At 34.9% G+C, this 19307-nt stretch overlaps 1 protein-coding gene across 1 annotated transcript; it reads left to right on the forward strand.

Moving 5' to 3' along the window:
* Positions 1-13180: 13180 nt before the first annotated feature.
* Positions 13181-17819, forward strand: LOC104225956 (phototropic-responsive NPH3 family protein NPY2-like). The gene is made up of 4 exons (XM_009777833.2): positions 13181-13499; positions 14597-14666; positions 15247-16404; positions 17128-17819. The coding sequence occupies exons 1-4, from the start codon at positions 13438-13440 to the stop codon at positions 17680-17682; spliced, it is 1845 nt and encodes a 614-aa protein (XP_009776135.1). The 5' UTR covers positions 13181-13437; the 3' UTR covers positions 17683-17819.
* Positions 17820-19307: the final 1488 nt, after the last annotated feature.

Below are 19307 nucleotides of genomic sequence, written 5' to 3' on the forward strand. Positions count from 1 at the left end.
TGGACAAATATTGTATCAGAAATAACTTTTAATAGTCATGTAAAAGAATGCCTGAGAAAGTTGTAGATGCATGGTTATGAGTCTAAGTGAGAGATTTTTGGGGCATATACTATTAACCATACATTTGTATATAGTATATTCTAATAATTGTCATGGTCAAAAGTCTAAGTGGGAGATTGTTGGGATATATACTATTAACCATGGGTTTGGTTTAGATATAGTATTTATTATGGAATAATTATTTGTTCAATTTTAATAAAGTTTTAAATAGATCATATATTAGTCTGCGTCATTTGCTTATATAGTAGATGATTTAGTGTATAGAGTTTAGCTTATATACGGAAGATTAAATCATCGGTTCTTATAAGTATAAAGTTTGAGTTCACAATGTAATGATGGAATTGGACAAACCATCAAGTATAATTATAGCACATGATTAAATATAATTTATCTTGATTATGGGAATGATTTAATTCCAACTTCTTGTGCTAGTACATTTTGTATGTATTGAACGGACCAAGTAGAGATAAGTACTTTATATTGACTTAATAAAATAAACTCTCTAGCCATTAAATGTACTTATACTCTTAATCTTGATATAATTATTATTAGATGTGTACATTATTATTATTATTATTTTGATTTATTAAAAGGCGAGATTCTTTTGTGGGACAATATGCCTGGTAAATTGGATAATAATAATATACATTGGCGAAGTAATAGTTAGTTGATGGAATCCATGTCTCGGTTTAGAGAATGATGATACACCTTTATGAAAGCTTATATGTTTTCATGTATAAACCCGGCCGGTGGATTTTGTATCCGACATATGAAATAAGTTAAGCGAAAGTCTAAAGGAAATAATCAATAAATTAAATCGTCAGTAATTTAATTGATTAGTATCTGAATCTTAACATGGGGAGTTAAATAAGATTTAATGGATGAATTTCGAAATTTAATAAGGAGTGCAATTACGGATTTTTAGTGGAATAATTCAAAATTAATTATGGTAGATATTAATTTCAAAAATTAGAAATTAATTCCATAATTGGAGCCTTGTTAATTAATTTATGTGGTCCCTACTGTGCCTAAATAATAGGAAATAAAGGAATCCTTTTCTGGTGGAAAGAAAACCCAACAGGTTTTGGAAAAAGGTTTTAACCTTTAAAACTTGTGTTATAAATACATAAGGTTTTCCACCTAGAGGGAGTACAAGAGAATGGCCGAATTTTTCAGCCTTTTTTCTAGAAATTTCGCCCACACGAAATTGCTATTTTCGGGTATTATTTGGGTAACAGAGTAGAAGACAGTGGAACATTTGAGGATCACGATTGTGCGGGTGATGGAGATTCCATTGAGAAGTTATGGAACTGAAGGCTCACGTGATAGAAGAGATATGTTCACACTTCAAGAGGTAACCCGTGAAACCCCGTATACACTCGTCTAGATTACATGTGATTTTGATATTGGGATTGCTTTCGCTGCATATAATAATTCATCACATATATTATAACATAACATGAAAATTGATTCCGAAAAAACCTTAACTTTTATAGTAAAGTATTATTATATAGGGATGCTATTATAAATAAGTACGTCTGTAATTTATGTATATTAACTAGAAAAAGAAAACAACAAATTTGGTCAGCTAGTTTTAGTAAAGATCCCTAAGTGGCAAGTACCTGAACAAGAGAGAAAGCCTATCCTTAGACCAACCCATAATGTTCCACTACATGTCCCCAAAAGGTCCAATAAGCCCAATTTTACAAGCACGGCCCATCACCCAGTCTAAAATTCTTTAAATGATGCTGAATGGGTGTTTAAACTACTACCCCATTAAGAATTTTTTTGGAAAATAGTCCCGTCTCAGAATTTTAAAGCTCATTGGTCAGAATTTTAAAGCACGTTAGCTAGATTTTAAAGCACTAGGAATCCTCCCGATCGTCAGAATTTTCAGCTACAATGCGAAAATTTCCGGTGATTGGTAAGAATTTGACAACCGTAAATTGTTTTGACGATCATTGTAGCTAGGAATGTACAAATGAAACCAACAAACTGCACCAACCCGATAATTCAAATCAAATCGAGAGAAAAAAAATTCGATTATAATTTGGTTTGGTGTTGGAAAAAAAAACCAACCATTTTTGGTTTGGTTTGATTTTAACTAAAAAAGTCAAACCGAAACCAAACTAACCCGATGTTATATGTATAAAAGTTTTAAATATATTTAATACATAAAAATATTTATTGTACTGTAGTTTATAAATATTTCTTAAGCTTTTTCATAGTTTTATCTTTTAACGTATTATTTCAAGCTTGGACTAATAATTTTAGGATCCTCCAATAAATTTTATAGTCCATAATACTCTAAATCCTAAATCAAAATCAAGTCAATACTAATACTGTGAAAATATTCAATTCAATTGTACTATGAAGAAATGGTGTTGGGTATCTATTTTTTTTAGTTTTTCCATGATTTAGATAAAATGTATGACTTATTTTCCTTTTAATGGTTAGTCATGTAAATAATAGTAAATATTAGTCGTAATTTTAAATTATATTTGTTTTCATTATGGCTTATTAAAAATATTTATTTTATACAATTTTATTATCTTTATTGTTGAATATTTTAGTATAATGGCATGACTAATTTTGTCTTACTAGGATTAAAGCAATATTTGGAGCACAAATTTTACGTTTTGTGCTATGAAGATTTTATGAGAAAAAAAAAATCCGAAAAACCCCGAAAATCCGAGAAAAATCGAGATTAAAAAATCTGATTTTTATTGGTTTGGTTTGATATTTAAATATAATAACCCGATATAATTAGATTGGTTTGGTAATTAGAAAATTCGAACCAAATCGATCTACACCCTTAATTGTAACTTGCAAAATAATGGCAACGAGTCTATCCTTTTAACGTGTCAGGATTTTGCTTTCTTTAACCAAAAGGAAGGGGGGGAAATCAAGAAAATAATACCAGTGTTATTGGTGTTGAATGGATCCTCTTATTTCTCATTGAGGTTGTCGAATTTCCATGTGATGGATAGATTAGCCACAAAAGAAAAAAAGACTTATTTACACAAAATCTGCCATGGATTTATTAAATTTTTGTGTAAACGTCGATTGTGAGTGAATTTTTTCTTAGCAACATGTGATGATTGTCCCCAAATGACATTTATGGTTATGCTAGAATCAGATCCTTGTTATGTTTGCAGTTACGTAGAATCTGTAAATGAGTATGAGCATGTGCTCGTCCATTAAGTGATATTGTACTTTGTCTTATTTTCTTTTTAGCTCTTAGTACCGTTAGTGAGTTGTAAATATGAGAACTATTAAATCCTGACTTGGGATTCGTCTTATCTATTAATTGCATTGTCCATCCGTGACCAAGACATATAATTCAATCCCCGCTTTGCTTTACTATATTGCTAGTATTGACAGATTTAGAATTTTAAGTCAGTAAATAATAAGTATATGTGAAATTATTATTTATTTGTAGTCATAAGAAAAAGATTCTATTTATAAGTATATACCCCGCTAAATACTAAATTTATTAATTTAGTATTTATCATTTGTGTAGCTAGCTAGCAGCGGAATCTTGAATTTAGGCAGAGAGAATCCCTCCTATCTGGTGTCCCCTCTAATCAGGGGAAATATACTTTCTTTTTTGGAATATCATCTCCTTTCTTTTGGAGGTGGAGAGGTTTTGTAAAGACTAAAGAGTATTCTCCTCAAAATTAGGGATTCCATGCAAAAAAAAAAAAAAAAGAAAGAGCAAATGCATGTGGGTGTCAAACTGGCTGGCCCCTTCTTTATCACAAAGACAAGTGTTTTATATGTATATATTCCATCAAGAGAATAATCTGAATTAATATTTGAAGCCAATTTTGGGTCAAAATGCCACGGAGAATAGAATAATAAGTTTTGACAAATATTAGGTAGTCATAATCTGTAATCACTAGATGTCCCCTGTTATTGCGTAGCAAAAGTGTTTACTTAACGTTCACATTATTTGCATAGATTTTCTAGCTAACCTGTAATTTTACTGGAACAGCCAGCATCAAGTGAGTCGTTGATATTAAGATCCTTTTACATGCAAATAGGCTTAAGAGATAACTTGGGGCTTAAAACGTGGAGAAACACAAAATATATATCCGTCGCATTGTTATAAATATATTATATTATGGATGTTCATTTAGTACTCCGTTGTAAATAAGCTTCCTGAAGAAGTTTATCCATATGGGACTCCACCGTAAATATATTTATCTATTTAGTACTCTATTGGAAATAAGCTTCCTGAAGAAGCTTATCACTTCGGTACCCGGTTATGGATAAATATTACCCCCGGTAAAAGATTATCCATACCGAGTATAATAAGCTTATCCTTTCAGTACCCAGTTATGGATAAACATTACCCCCGGTAGAAGATTATTCATACCGGGTATAATAAGCTTATCCTTTCAGTACCCAGTTATGGATAAACATTACCCCCGGTAGAAGATTATCCATATCGGGTATAATAAGCTTATCCTTTCAGTACTCCGTTATGGATAAACATTGCTCTCAGTAGAAGATTATTCATATCTAGTATAGTAGTAGCTTCCTTTCTTCTATAAATAGAAGAGATTTCAGTTCATTATGTACATTAGTTTGAATTCGAATAATATAACAGTTTCTCTCTATACTTGTCTTTACTTTACAGTCTATATTTTATAACACGTTATCAGCACGAGACTCTGACATCTCGAGCAAATATTTTGAAAGTATTAGAGGTAAGAACTTTCTTTTCCTAAATAATGTCAAATCTTTCTAAACTTGAATTTGTAGCCCTGGATATATCGGGCAAAAGCTACATGTCTTGGGTGCTTGATGCTGAAATTCATCTTGATGCGATGGGTCTGGCAGACACCATCAAGGATAAAAATCAGGCATCAAACCAAGACCGTGCCAAAGCAATGATATTCCTACGCCATCACCTTGATGAGGGCCTGAAAATGGAATATCTCACTATTAAAGATCCAGTCATACTGTGGAATAATTTGAAAGATAGATATGACCACCTGAAGATGGTCGTTCTTCCACAGGCACGTTATGATTGGACTCATCTAAGGCTACAAGATTTTAAATCTATCAGTGAGTATAATTCTGCTATGTTCAGAATTATTTCCCAATTGAAATTATGTGGTGATAATATTACTGATCATGATATGTTGGAGAAAACTTTCACCACTTTTCATGCCTCGAATATGCTCCTGCAGCAGCAATATCGAGAGATGGGATTTAAAAAGTATTCTGAACTTATCTCACATCTTCTTATAGCAGAGCAACATAATGGGCTATTAATGAAAAATCATGAAAGCCGACCTATTGGTTCTTGTCCATTCCCTGAAGTGAATGAGACGAACTTCCACCAAGCTAAACGTGGAAGAGGTCGTGGCCCCAGTCGTGGTCATGGCCGTGGTCGGGGAAGAAACCCCAATCATGGTAATAATAATGCACCAAAGAAGCCTCCTCACCACCAGCAGTGGAAAAGGAAGGAACAAAAGCATGAAGCGGTGCAAGCGCCAAATGCAGAAAATGCATGCTATAGATGTGGAGGAAAAGGGCACTGGTCACGTACTTGTCGTACGCCAAAGCACCTGGTTGAGCTTTATCAAGCCTCCCTGAAGAAGACAGAGAAAAATGCTGAAGCAAATTTTATTTCTGAAGATAATTTAGACTTCATGCATTTGGATGTAGCTGATTACTTTGCACTCCCAGAAGGAGAAACAAGTCATGTAATCGGTAGTGAATCTGTAGAAATGTAAATATTTTAATTTTTGTTGTTTGTAATAGATAGTATGGTTATGTAATTGTTGTACATAAATAAAAGTTATGCTTTGATAATGATGTTTACTATAATATATTTTATTTATGTTATTTTGAAGAATATGGATAACCCTCAAATTATGTTTGGATCAAAGACAAATCATGAAGATATTTGTGTTATTGATAGTGGAACAACTCATGCCATATTCAACGATCAGAAATACTTTTCTTATTTGCATAAGGAAAAAGCAAATGTTTCAACAATTTCTGGTAATATAAGTTTGATTGAAGGCTCCGGAAGAGCCATAATATTTCTGTCTAAGGGAACAAAACTTATTATAGACAATGCATTATTCTCCTCCAAGTCCCGAAGAAACTTGTTGAGTTTTATAGATATCCGCCGAAATGGGTATCATGTAGAGACAATAGATGAAATGAACAGGGAATATCTTTGTATTACAAAGAATATTTCTGGCCAGAAATGCATTGTAGAAAAGTTACCAACTTTATCTTCTGGCTTATACTATTCAAAAATTAGTACAATTGAAGCACACTCTATCGTAAACCAGAAGTTTACGGATTCAAATACTTTTGTGCTTTGGCATGGCCGTTTGGGCCATCCCGGATCAATAATGATGAGACGAATTACTGAAAATTCGAGTGGGCATCCATTAAAGAACTTGAAGATTCTTACAAATGACGAATTTTCTTGTGATGCTTGTTATCAAGGAAAAATGATCACTAGACCATCACCAATGAAGGTTGGTATTGAATCCCCTGCCTTTTTAGAGCGTATACATGGGGATATATGTGGACCTATTCACCCACCAAGTGGGTTGTTTAGATATTTTATGGTCCTAATAGATGCATCTTCAAGATGGTCTCATGTGTGCCTACTATCATCTCGCAACCTGGCGTTTGCAAAGCTATTAGCCCAAATAATTCGATTAAGGGCACAATTCCCAGATTATCCTATAAAGGCTATTCGCCTTGATAATGCTGGAGAATTCTCATCTCAAGCTTTTGATGATTATTGTCTATCCGTTGGAATAAAATTTGAACATCCTGTAGCTTATGTTCATACTCAAAATGGCCTTGCAGAGTCATTTATTAAACGCCTGCAATTGATAGCAAAACCACCACCAACAACAACAACAACCCAGTATAATCCCACTTAATGGGGTCTGGGGAGGGTAGTGTGTACGCAGACCTTACCCCTACCCTAGGGTAGAGAGACTGTTTCCAAATAGACCCCCGGCATTCTTCCCTCCAAGAACTTCCCACCTTGCTCTTGGGGAGACTCAAACTCACAACCTCTCGGTTGGAAGTGGGGGTTGCTTACCATCAGAGCAACCCCTCTTGTCAAAACCACTACTTATGAAAACAAAATTGCCCACTACTGCTTGGGGCCATGCTATCTTGCATGCAACATCACTTATCCGTCTCAGACCGACACATGATAATAAATATTCTCCGTCACAATTAGTTTTTGGTCATGAACCAAATATTGCCCATCTACGAATTTTCGGATGTGCTGTATATGTGCCAGTAGCACCACCACAACGTAGTAAAATGGGACCACAAAGAAGGATAGGAATATATGTTGGGTTTGCATCACTCTCTATTATTCGCTATCTTGAACCATTGACAGGAGATTTATTTACTGCTCGATTTGCAGATTGTCGGTTTGATGAAACAAATTTTCCACAATTAGGGGGAGAGAAAAAGGAAATCAAAAGAGAAATTGTGTGGAAAATTTCATCATTATCTCACTTTGATCCCCGTACCCCTATATGTAATCAGGAGGTCCAGAAGATCATCCATTTACAGAATATAGCAAATCAAATGCCAGACGCATTTACTGATTTGAAAAGGATAACTAAGTCACATATCCCAGCAGAGAATGTGCCTATCCGAATTGATGTCCCAGTAGGACCATCTACTAGCATGAGAGATAGTGAACCTAAAGCACGCCTGAAGTGTGGTAGGCCTTTGGGTTCTAAGGATCGAAATCCTCGAAAAAGAAAATCGACAAATGATCAAAACGATACTATGAAGGGATCTCCTAAAGAGACCCAAAATCTGATTAGTTCTGAGATTCCTGAAGAAATCAATGAACCCGAAGCTCATGTGAGTGAGGAACTTTTAATAAGTTCGATCGGTGATGGGATTAATTTAAATCGATCTGAAATAGTGGTGGATAATATTTTTGCATATAATGTTGCACTTAATATTATGCAAGATAGTGAGGATCTTGAACCTCGATCTGTCGAAGAATGTCGACAAAGATCTGATTGGCCAAAATGGCAAGAGGCAATTCAATCGGAATTGAAGTCACTTGCTAAAAGAGAGGTCTTTGGACCAGTAGTCCAAACACCTGCTGGTATAAAACCAGTTGGTCATAAATGGGTTTTTGTGCGAAAAAGGAATGATAAAAATGAAGTTGAAAGATACAAAGCTCGCCTTGTTGCACAAGGATTCTCACAACGACCTGGAGTCGATTTTGATGAAACATATTCACCTGTTATGGATGCCATAACATTTCGATATCTCATCAGTTTAGCACTATATGAAAAGCTTGAAATACATCTAATGGATGTAGTTACCGCTTATCTGTACAATTCACTTGATAATGAAATTTATATGAAAATCTCTGAAGGATTTAAAATGCCTGAAGCAAAATCTCAGGAAATGTATTCAATCAGATTACAAAGATCTTTGTACGGTTTAAAGCAATCTGGGCGCATGTGGTATAATCGCCTTAGTGAATATTTGCTGAAAGAAGGTTACATAAATGATGTTATTTGTCCATGTATTTTTATAAAGAAAATGGCATCAGAATTTGTTATACTTGCTGTTTATGTTGATGACATAAATCTTGTTGGAACTCCAGAAGAGCTCCAAAAGGCAATTGAATATCTTAAGAAAGAATTTGAGATGAAAGATCTTGGAAAGACAAAACTTTGTCTTGGTCTGCAAATTGAACATTTAGCAGACGGGATCTTTATCCATCAATCTGCCTATACAGAAAGGGTCTTAAAACGCTTTTACATGGACAAAGCGCACCCATTGAGTACACCAATGGTTGTTCGATCACTTGAAGTGAATAAGGATTTGTTCCGACCTCCAGAAGAGGACGAGGAACTCCTTGGTCCCGAAGTACCCTATCTCAGTGCAATTGGTGCACTAATGTATCTTGCTAATGCTACAAGGCCTGACATAGCATTTTCTGTTAATTTACTAGCAAGATATAGTTCTTCTCCTACACGGAGACATTGGAACGGGATTAAGCATATATTGCGATATTTAAAGGGAACTCTTGATATGGGTTTGTTTTATGCTAACAAAGATAGTGCAGACCTTGTTGGTTATGCAGATGCAGGTTATTTATCTGATCCCCATAAAGCTCGATCTCAAACCGGCTACGTATTTACATATGGAGGTACTATCATATCATGGCGCTCCACAAAGCAATCTATTGTTGCTACTTCTTCAAATCACGCTGAGATAATAGCTATTCATGAAGCAAGTAGGGAATGCGTATGGTTGAGATCAATAATTCATTTTATTCGAGAAAAATGTGGTTTGGAATGTGAGAAAAGACCCACAATTTTATACGAAGACAATGCTGCATGCATAGCCCAATTGAAGGGAGGATTTATAAAAGGAGATAGAACGAAGCACATTTCACCAAAATTAGTCTACACACATGACCTTCAGAAAAGTGGTGACATTGATGTGCAACAAATCCGTTCAAGTGATAATCCAGCAGATTTATTCACTAAATCTTTGCCAACTTCAACTTTTGAGAAGATGGTATACAAGATTGGAATGCGGAGACTCAAATATTTGAAACAAGGTTTTCATCAGGGGGAGTAAAATACGCGATGCACTCTTTTTCCCTTACTAAGGTTTTTTCCCATGGGGTTTTCCTTATAAGGTTTTTAATGAGGCACCTAGCAATGCGTCTTACTAAATATGTGTACTCTTTTTCCTTCACTGGGATTTTTTCCACGTGGTTTTTCCTAGTAAGGTTTTAATGAGACACATTATCTTTTAATGAACATCCAAGGGGGAGTGTTATAAATATATTATATTATGAATGTTCATTTAGTACTCCGTTGTAAATAAGCTTCCTGAAGAAGCTTATCCATATGGGACTCCACCGTAAATATGTTTATCTATTTAGTACTCTATTGGAAATAAGCTTCCTGAAGAAGCTTATCACTTCGGTACCCGGTTATGGATAAATATTATCCCCGGTAGAAGATTATCCATACCGGGTATAATAAGCTTATCCTTTCAGTACCCAGTTATGGATAAACATTACCCCCGGTAGAAGATTATCCATACCAGGTATAATAAGCTTATCCTTTCAGTACCCAGTTATGGATAAACATTACCCCCGGTAGAAGATTATCCATATCGGGTATAATAAGCTTATCCTTTCAGTACTCCGTTATGGATAAACATTGCTCTCAATAGAAGATTATCCATATTTGGTATAGTAGCAGCTTACACAGCAACTTCCTTTCTTCTATAAATAGAAGAGATTTCAGTTCATTATGTACATCAATTTGAATTCGAATAATATAACAGTTTCTCTCTATACTTGTCTTTACTTTACAGTCTTTATTTTATAACACGCATAATATTTTATAGAGTTTAACTTTTATATATATTAACATAGTAAACTTCTTTATATTAGGTTGTTTAAAAGATCCTTATAAATAATTAGTATTGTTCATAAATAATCAGTCGAGATAATTAATAACCTGAAAAACAAGACACGTGACAATTACACTACTAATGTAAAGTTATCATTACACCATATATGAATGTGATTTTTGTTAGTCAAACTATAATACTATAAAATATATGAAACAACAAGTTTTCTGAAACAAAAAACAGAAACAGAAAAATACTAGTATAGCAGAAATTTAAATAATCAAAAACAGAATCTGATAATATATTTCGGAATAAAATCGAGTCCACTGAATGCACATTGTGTCTTTAAGAAAATTATTCCCCTCATGTACCCGAGGTTTTGGAATATTATCCTCTCAGGATAGAACGACTTAACTCACTAGTGTATTGGTACCAAAAACTCTGATGAACTTCGAACCACTTAATGATTATAAAACACACTGAAAAATTTCGTGCAGAAGAAGAAGAAAAAGAAGAAGATCAGAAAAATTCTGGGATTAAGGTATATTTATAGCCATTTTGACTAGGTTGCATTGCGGACACTGGGTTATTCTGGGTTGACTTTTCGTTAATTAATTTAATTTATTAATTGAAAGAAATTTTGTCCAAAAAAATTAATTAATCAATCGATCTTTGACCAAATCCGAATCCAAAGCCGAAGCCGAGCCGAGCGATGAAGACAGCGGCGCGAGGTTTACTTTCTTTCCAACTCATTTGACACCAAGGGAAGTGTTTTCTCAATATAAGCACTTCACTTTTCTTTCCACCACCAATAAGGGACACTTGCTTTTTCCAAAGCAAAAGGGAGCTCACTTTCCCTTCACTTTCTTCTCTCCATTTTCCATCACCAATCTTTTAATCCCAACAATCCCCCACATCAATGGGAAATGGCTATAAGACAAAGGAATGCACGGATGAATGTGTGATTTACATGCAAGAATTAATTGCATCTGGATAAGTAGGTTTCCCTTTGAACTTTCCGTAATGAACATATATCAGATATACTCGATTAATCGGTAGATTTGATATCTTTGAATCGTCGAACTTTGTTATATACCTACACAACATAAGTCACACAATCAACCCTTAAAATTAAAGATATACACTCATTATGTTTGGATTTACGTTATGTTATACTATCAGTATATGTTTAACTTGTAATAACAAGTTAGTTCACATTTTGTAAAATTAGCAATTACTTATTTATTTATAATTATTTATAAGTAATTTTTAATTTGTAAATACTTTATATACCGTGCATAGAACTTAAACTTTAAGGTCAGGAAATACGTAATGAGAAATAAGCTACACGTATTTGTTTTTTGGGTCATAGTCATCATTGTGTGAAATATTTTTACACGTAGCTGTTGAATGGGATAATCATACTTGTCACTCATATTAATTAGTCTTCAAATGCAAGCTAAAGATGATCGATGAGTGCATCTTTTGAGTTACATTGGATACCCTTTGAGCATCATGAGTTTTTACTCTTCTTCATATATAGTAATTTTTAACTGGCCAGATATCTGTTCTCTGAGATTCTGCTCTGCTAGCGGATCTTTCATTTTCCTATTGAATAATACTAACAAGTTACTTTATTTATTCTTTCATCTTCTCATTAAAAAAGAATTTTTTAACTGCAATGTAATAAAACTATAGAGATAGATCCTTGCTGTCTACCTTTCAACTGATACCAACATGGTTTTTTCCATTGCAGGTATTGCAAAGCTCCTAACTTTAGTTGGAAAAAATAATCCAAATTTGACCGTTTTACATTGTTTAAAAACTATTTCCATACCGGTGACCACTATCCACTTTGGGCCCGACCTATCACAGGCAATTTGATGCTCAAAGCTCGAATTCAAACCTTTAGTTACACCATTTGGTGGTAGACATTTTTAAATTTAGATTTGCTTTCTTTATCCGGTGCAAAAAAGTCTGGAGCTCTTTAAAGATCCATTGAACTTTTACTATAGCTTATATTGGAAAAGAGCAGAATTAAGACTCGTTTGTTCATTTTTTTCCTATTCTTCTATACTTATCTTCAAAATATTGTTCGGTTATAAATTGGACTGTTTGAAACTTCTTTTATCACCTTTTCAAGTATAAATTCATTTCCCCTTGTACTACTGCAATATTTTTTTCAAATAAAATGCATATTCAAACATAATTTTAAATTTTCAACTTAATTCTAAAAATTACTTTTTTCAAAAATTATATAAGTAATTTTTAGCGAAAAGGGTCACATATACCCTTGTACTATTAAAATTATCCAAATATGTCCTTCGTTATACTATCGGTCTAATTTACCCCTTATGTTAGCAAAGTAATCAAAAATACCCTTATTTCTAACGGTGCTCCATCATGACAATCCAAATCCTACATGGTCTAACATTTGGGTGAGGTTGTGGGCTTATTCCGACCTTAACCAAAGTGATGAAAGAGGTTAATTACTTTGATAACAGGAGGGATAAATTTAAATCCATAGTATAACGGAGAACATATATGGATAATTTTTAATAGTACATAGGTATATCGGGTACTTTTCCTTAATTTTTATGTCCAAACGCCTAGTGAGTATAAGGAAAATTGCAAATGAGAGAGAGTTGAAAAAAGTAGTATAGTAAAAGAGTGGGGGGCGGGGTGGAGTGAGAGTTGATGCATGTGTATGTCTGGTTTTTGAGAATAATTAAGTGTGGAAACTCTGTTGGTAATGTCTACTGGGTGCCCCCCGGGGTCTGTGGCCTTTGCCGCCAACCAAGGAAACAATGCACCTCTCTTCCCATTTCTTTTAAAGTTAACAACAACTTCACTTCACCATTTCTTCTTCTTCTCTCTCTCAAATAACTCTTGCAAATTCTCGATTCATTGGGTTATGAACACAAAGGTAGTACAGTAATCAGTTGAGTTGCTAGGAAAATGAAGTTCATGAAACTTGGATCCAAACCTGATACCTTTCAATCAGATGGGAAAAATATCAGGTCAGACTTGAGATTCACTGCAATTGTTTTGGCTTATTTGTCTAATGTTATCCCCTTTTGGCATTGAAGGCTTTGTATGTCTTTCTGAGGAAAGGATTTATACAGATTGAACTCTAATGTTGTACGCCCTAACAAAACCAGAAAACCAAATGAGGGGACATTTATGTACTTTTGTTCACTTCTCCACCTCCAATTGCATAACTGTCTTTTTGTTTTTTGTTTTTTTATACATATGACATACCTTTTTAGAGCTTGGTCATTTAATAACTTAGAGATTTGAAGCATAGTATAATCTTCAGGCTTATCTTTATCTTTTCTATTGCTCTAAGGATAGTGGATCAGGTGCTTCAAATGCTCATCAACTGATTGAAATTTCAGTGCTTACTATATAGTGCCTACGGAGTTTCTTTATATTAGTCACTGTACTGTCGTTTTCTTATGTATAGCTGCCCCAAAAATCAATAGAGCAAGTTTTGTATATCAGTATAAGCATTACTATCGTATAGTGGGGACGGGAGTAGTATGATTACCGGGGAGGTTATGAGGTATTAGGGGGAATTTAAAAGGTTTTGATTATTGGGAAAGATTATATTATTAAATCTTACGAGGCTGTTGTCTTCTTAATTCATCTGCTATTGGAAATTGAAAATAACGACGTCAACAGTCATATAACGTCTTGGTCCTCTGATTAATCTTGAACCTTTGTCAAAAGGATGATTAATAAGGTCAAATAGGTACTTTCTGTTGAATGTCTGTTGGTTCTAACATAAAGGTCAGATGGCACCTATTTCGAACACTGAAAAAAAGAAAATATGCTACAAAGTTTTTTTTTTTTTTGAAGAGAAGAATGATGCCATTTCATTTCGAAGGACAGTGTGGAGAACAAAGCCTGTCAGCTACTTCGAATGAAATAGATTCCATTCTCTTTAAATTACTGAAATTCAGCTTGCAGGAACCAAGAGTACCAGCATTTAACGCAGTTTTTATATATATTCTCAGTATGTTTTAATCTTATCTGTGAACTCTAGCTATCTATCTGCATTCATAACTCATAGTGTTTAAACGAGTTTTCAACATTAAAATTTCCTTTGATGCAGATATGTTGCTTCAGAGTTGGCTTCTGACATCGTTGTTAATATAGGAGATGTGAAGTTTTATCTGCATAAGGTAAACCTATCTGACAATTAATATATGTGATCTTCCTCTGCTCAAGATTTTATTAGATGATCTGCCTGCTGGTTCTTGAGAAATGAAATAACTGAGAACACTTTTGTATTTGTTTAATTAGCGAATGGGGTGGTAGTACTACATGAAATGGCACTAGAACCCCTGCCTGAAGGAAGTTAAATTGATTCTCCTCCTAATTAAAGCAGGTTAAGAAGTACAGAGTGCTAGATCTGTTCCTAGGCATGCTTCAGACTGCTAATATCTGCATTAGTGCTAGTTGCTTCCTAGCATGGATAATTCTTTCATTAAGTTTGTGGTATTTATAGAACTGGTGTTGCTAATGGCTCAAAGACATTGCCCCATCTATTTTTGAAGTCAGTTCAGCTCAACTTTGTGGTATTTATAGAACTGTTAAAGCATCTCCACTGCATTTTTATAGTCATTGCAATGTAGGTGTTAATAAATTTAACGATGGTAAAAACTATCAAGCAAGTAAGCTTCTCAAAATACCTATTTATAAACTGCTTGTTGGATTGCCCATGTTCATTTTCTGATAACTCCTAATTGGTGAAAACTGCAGTTTCCTCTTATGTCCAAGAGTGCTTGTTTGCAAAAGCTGGTAGCGAGCACTAGTGAAGGAAATGGTGATGAAGTTTATATCCATGACATTCCTGGAGGGCCTAGTGCCTTTGAAATATGTGCCAAGTTTTGTTACAGTATGACCGTTACACTGAATGCTTATAATGTCATAGCAGCAAGGTGTGCTGCAGAGTATCTTGAAATGCATGAGACTGTTGAGAAAGGAAACCTTATTTACAAGGTTGATGTTTTCCTTCACTCGAGCATCTTCCGAAGCTGGAAAGATTCAATAATACTTCTTCAGACCACTAAGTCATCTCGGTTACATATGTGTGAGGAAGTGAAGTTGATCAGCTACTGTATTGATGCTATAGCATCCAAGACATGTATTGATGTTCGCAAGGTTGATTGGTCTTACACCTATAACCGGACAAAGATACCAGATGAAAATGGAAATTCGAATGGAATTAGAAGCCGTGTGGTGCCAAATGATTGGTGGGTTGATGACTTAAGTGAGCTTGAAATAGATCTTTATAAACGGGTTATTGTCAACATAAAGAATAAAGGGATTGTTTCCCCGGAAGTGATTGGAGAAGCTATTCAAGCTTATGCTTCGAGAAGGTTGCCAGGCTTTAGCAAGGGTGATGTCTCCAGATCACGCTCTATATTGGATACAATTGTAAGGTTATTACCTGCTGAAAAAGGTAGCGTCTCTTGTAGTTTCTTGTTGAGATTGCTAAAAGCATCCGTTTCAGTGGATTCTGGAGAAATGGTAAAGGCAGAACTAGTAAAAAGAATAGGGCAGCAACTGGAGGAGGCTTCTGTCGATGATCTTTTGATTCGAGCTATAGATGGGGAAGCGACAATGTATGATGTCCATGTCGTCCACAAAATACTAGAAGGTTTTGTGTTGCGTGATGAAGATTCTAAAACTGAGTTGGAAGATGGTAATGATGAAATTCCAGAGGTCAGAAAGCCAGGGCTTGACTCAGAAGCTTCAAAGCTCATGGTGGCGAAGCTAGTAGATGGATACCTTACAGAAATTGCCAAGGATCCTAATCTCCCTTTGTCAACATTTGTTGGTCTGGCAGAGATGGTCACAAATTTCCCTCGCCCTCGTCATGACAGCCTTTATCGCGCAATTGATATGTACCTCAAGGTGAGAATCTGTTGAAACATCTCTATCAAACTTGTTCAATTACAAAAAGAGTGCATTCTTCCCCTTCTACCCTTACATGTTTTGTGAACCACAGGTAGGCATAATTTCTGCATCTCATACTTAGGCAAGTGCTAGTGATAATAGATGGTGTCTGGTAAACATATCTTAAGATCGTTTGGACCCAAAAAAAAAAGAAAAAGAAACCTGTAACGATCACGTTGTTAAACTTATTTCTTTGTTTTCTTTAGTTAAAGAAAGACTTTGCATTTGATAACACTAACACCACTGAAGTAATATTTCCAGGGTGTGATTTGTTGTGCAATAGTCTAGCATTTCCCATCTCATATACAGTGGTAGCAGAAACTTGATTTATGCTTACCAGTGAACTTTTCCTGGAAAATCTAAGGTCGATTTTAGCTACTAGGAAAGCCCTTTGTTAAAACTAATCTTCTTGACTTCTTTTCAGTTTTATCTGGAACTAGGAATCAAAAACTCGGTCTAGTTTTGAATAAATTATATGAAAATGTAGTATTTCTCAGACATGGGGGCTACATTTCTATCTGCAATGTTGGTGCTTTGTTGGGTATTCAGTGTTTTAACTTTTAAGTCATCTCTAGTGAAGAACACTTGCCACAACTACTGCTGTAAAAGGAAATGTGTAGTATAAAAAATTCCTACTCTCAACTAATGAATATACTTATGGGTGTTCTTGTGATGTTGTAGGAGCACCCTGGGATCAGCAAGAGTGACAGAAAGAGAATTTGCGGGCTGATGGACTGCAAGAAGCTCTCTGTTAATGCATGTACACATGCCGTGCAAAATGAGAGACTTCCGTCACGTGTTGTCGTACAAGTTCTCTTTTTTGAGCAAGTCAGGGCCAATGCATCATCGGGTTGCAGCACCCCGGATCTGCCCAAAGCTATTAGGGACCTTACTGCTGGTGTTTCATATGAGAGCTCAAGATCAGCGACAACAAATACAGAAGACTCGGAGGTTACAGCCTCTGCTGAAGAACTGAGGGCATTGAAAGAAGAGCTGGCAGCCTTAAAGTTGCAAAATGGAGGACTAATTGACAAAGTTAATGGAGATACCAAACGTGCTGCCACTAGTAGAATGAAAGGCTTGCTTTCATCGAAGAGAATCTTTTCCAGAATCTGGTCAAGTAAAGGCGGGCAAGGGGAAAATAGTGGGTCAGATTCATCGGAGAGTCTTGGTTCTGCCAGCTTAGAAGAAGCAAAGTACACACCTTCAAGAAAAGGAAGACATTCAGTTTCTTAGTCCTAACTAGAAAATGCATGTAGTCACTAGTCTTGGATTCTTTTGGGGGTTTCATTAAATGACCTCAGCATGTCAAAAACTACTTTTCTTAATTACTCTGAAATCTCTTGCAAAATGAAGGGAGAAATTCAAAAATAGCCACTTTTCATGTAAAGATAAATCTGAACGAAAATACTGTTCAAAATCCGAAAAAATACTCTAGTATAATATACTGGAGTTCCAGTATAATATACCGGTCTAGCATAATATACTGGAGATTGGAGCACCGTTGGAGTTCCAGCATAATATGCTTGAAGTTCATACACAGGTGCACCGATCTCTAGTATATTTTGTTGGAACTTTCCGTATTGCAGCAAAATAGTGGTTATTTTTCAATTACTTTGTAAACGCTGACTATTTTTGAATGACCAGTCCAAAAACTGACTAGCCCGTGCTATTTTTACCAAAATGAAGCATATAATTACACAAGGTCTAGTGGAAGAAATGTCTCTATGGGCCAAAAGAAAAACAGAACTTTGACGTGTATATATATTCTCTGGTCCAAAATTAGCTGTCCATGCGACAATGAGACGACTCTTCAAAGCATGGTCATTAAGTTTGTCCTAGGGGTGTACATAAATTGGGTTGTTTCGGTTTTTAACAAAACCAAATCAAATCAACTATATCAGTTTGGATTAGTTCGATTTTGTCGGATTTTTCAAGGTTTTCGTGTTTTTGTTACTTAAATACTATTAAATATTATATCCCGCAAGATAATCCCAAATATTTCTAGACATTTTTAAAAGAAAATTCTATATAAAAATATTAAAAGTATATATAAAAATTATATATTTATATGTCGGTTTGGTTCGGGTTTTTTTTACTCAATACCAAACTGTAACGACCCGACCGGTCGTTTTGCTTTCTAGAACCCCATTTCCCTGAATAAGACTTCTCGTACTTGCTTTAACTGATTTATAACTTGCGGGAATGGTTGGTTCGGGATTTAAAAGAGTTTGGGTTGACTTGCGGCGCACGTGCCGCATAAGCGATCTCGCAGAAGAGAGCCACTGGTCGCAGAAGCGATGGGGCCAGCTGAGGAGAGGACCGCATCGACGGGGCCTTTTTCGCAGATGCGGAGCTGCAGAAGCGGCCAAACCTCCGCAGATGCGAAAATCGCAGAAGGCATAACCTCAATTTAATGCAGGATTTAAGCATTTTAAAAATATTAAATAAACAATCATGTGGTTAGTTCACTGTTGGCTTGCCTAGCGGTAGCGTTGGGTGCCATCACTGCTTATAGGAGAAATTGGATCGTGACAATTAAAATAATCTTTGTATTTTAGTAAACAAGTTTTACAATTAATTCATTGAATTAATCTTTAATTTATAACTATACTACCTTTATTACTTTAAATTAATCAAAATTAGTTTCATAAAATTAAATGTTTTAATAAATAAATAATTAATTATAACAATAACAATATATTTGATGATAATATTTTATTATATTTAATCACGATTAATTAAGCATGATTAAGTTGATTTCAAAAGGAATTAAAAACTCAAAAGGCAATAATTGCAATTAACCATTTAAATCCAATGTAGCTATGTGTTTAAGTCCATTTGACCCAAAACACACGAGC

Source organism: Nicotiana sylvestris, chromosome 11, assembly GCF_000393655.2.
Source record: "Nicotiana sylvestris chromosome 11, ASM39365v2, whole genome shotgun sequence".
NCBI classification, from domain to species: Eukaryota; Viridiplantae; Streptophyta; class Magnoliopsida; order Solanales; family Solanaceae; genus Nicotiana; species Nicotiana sylvestris.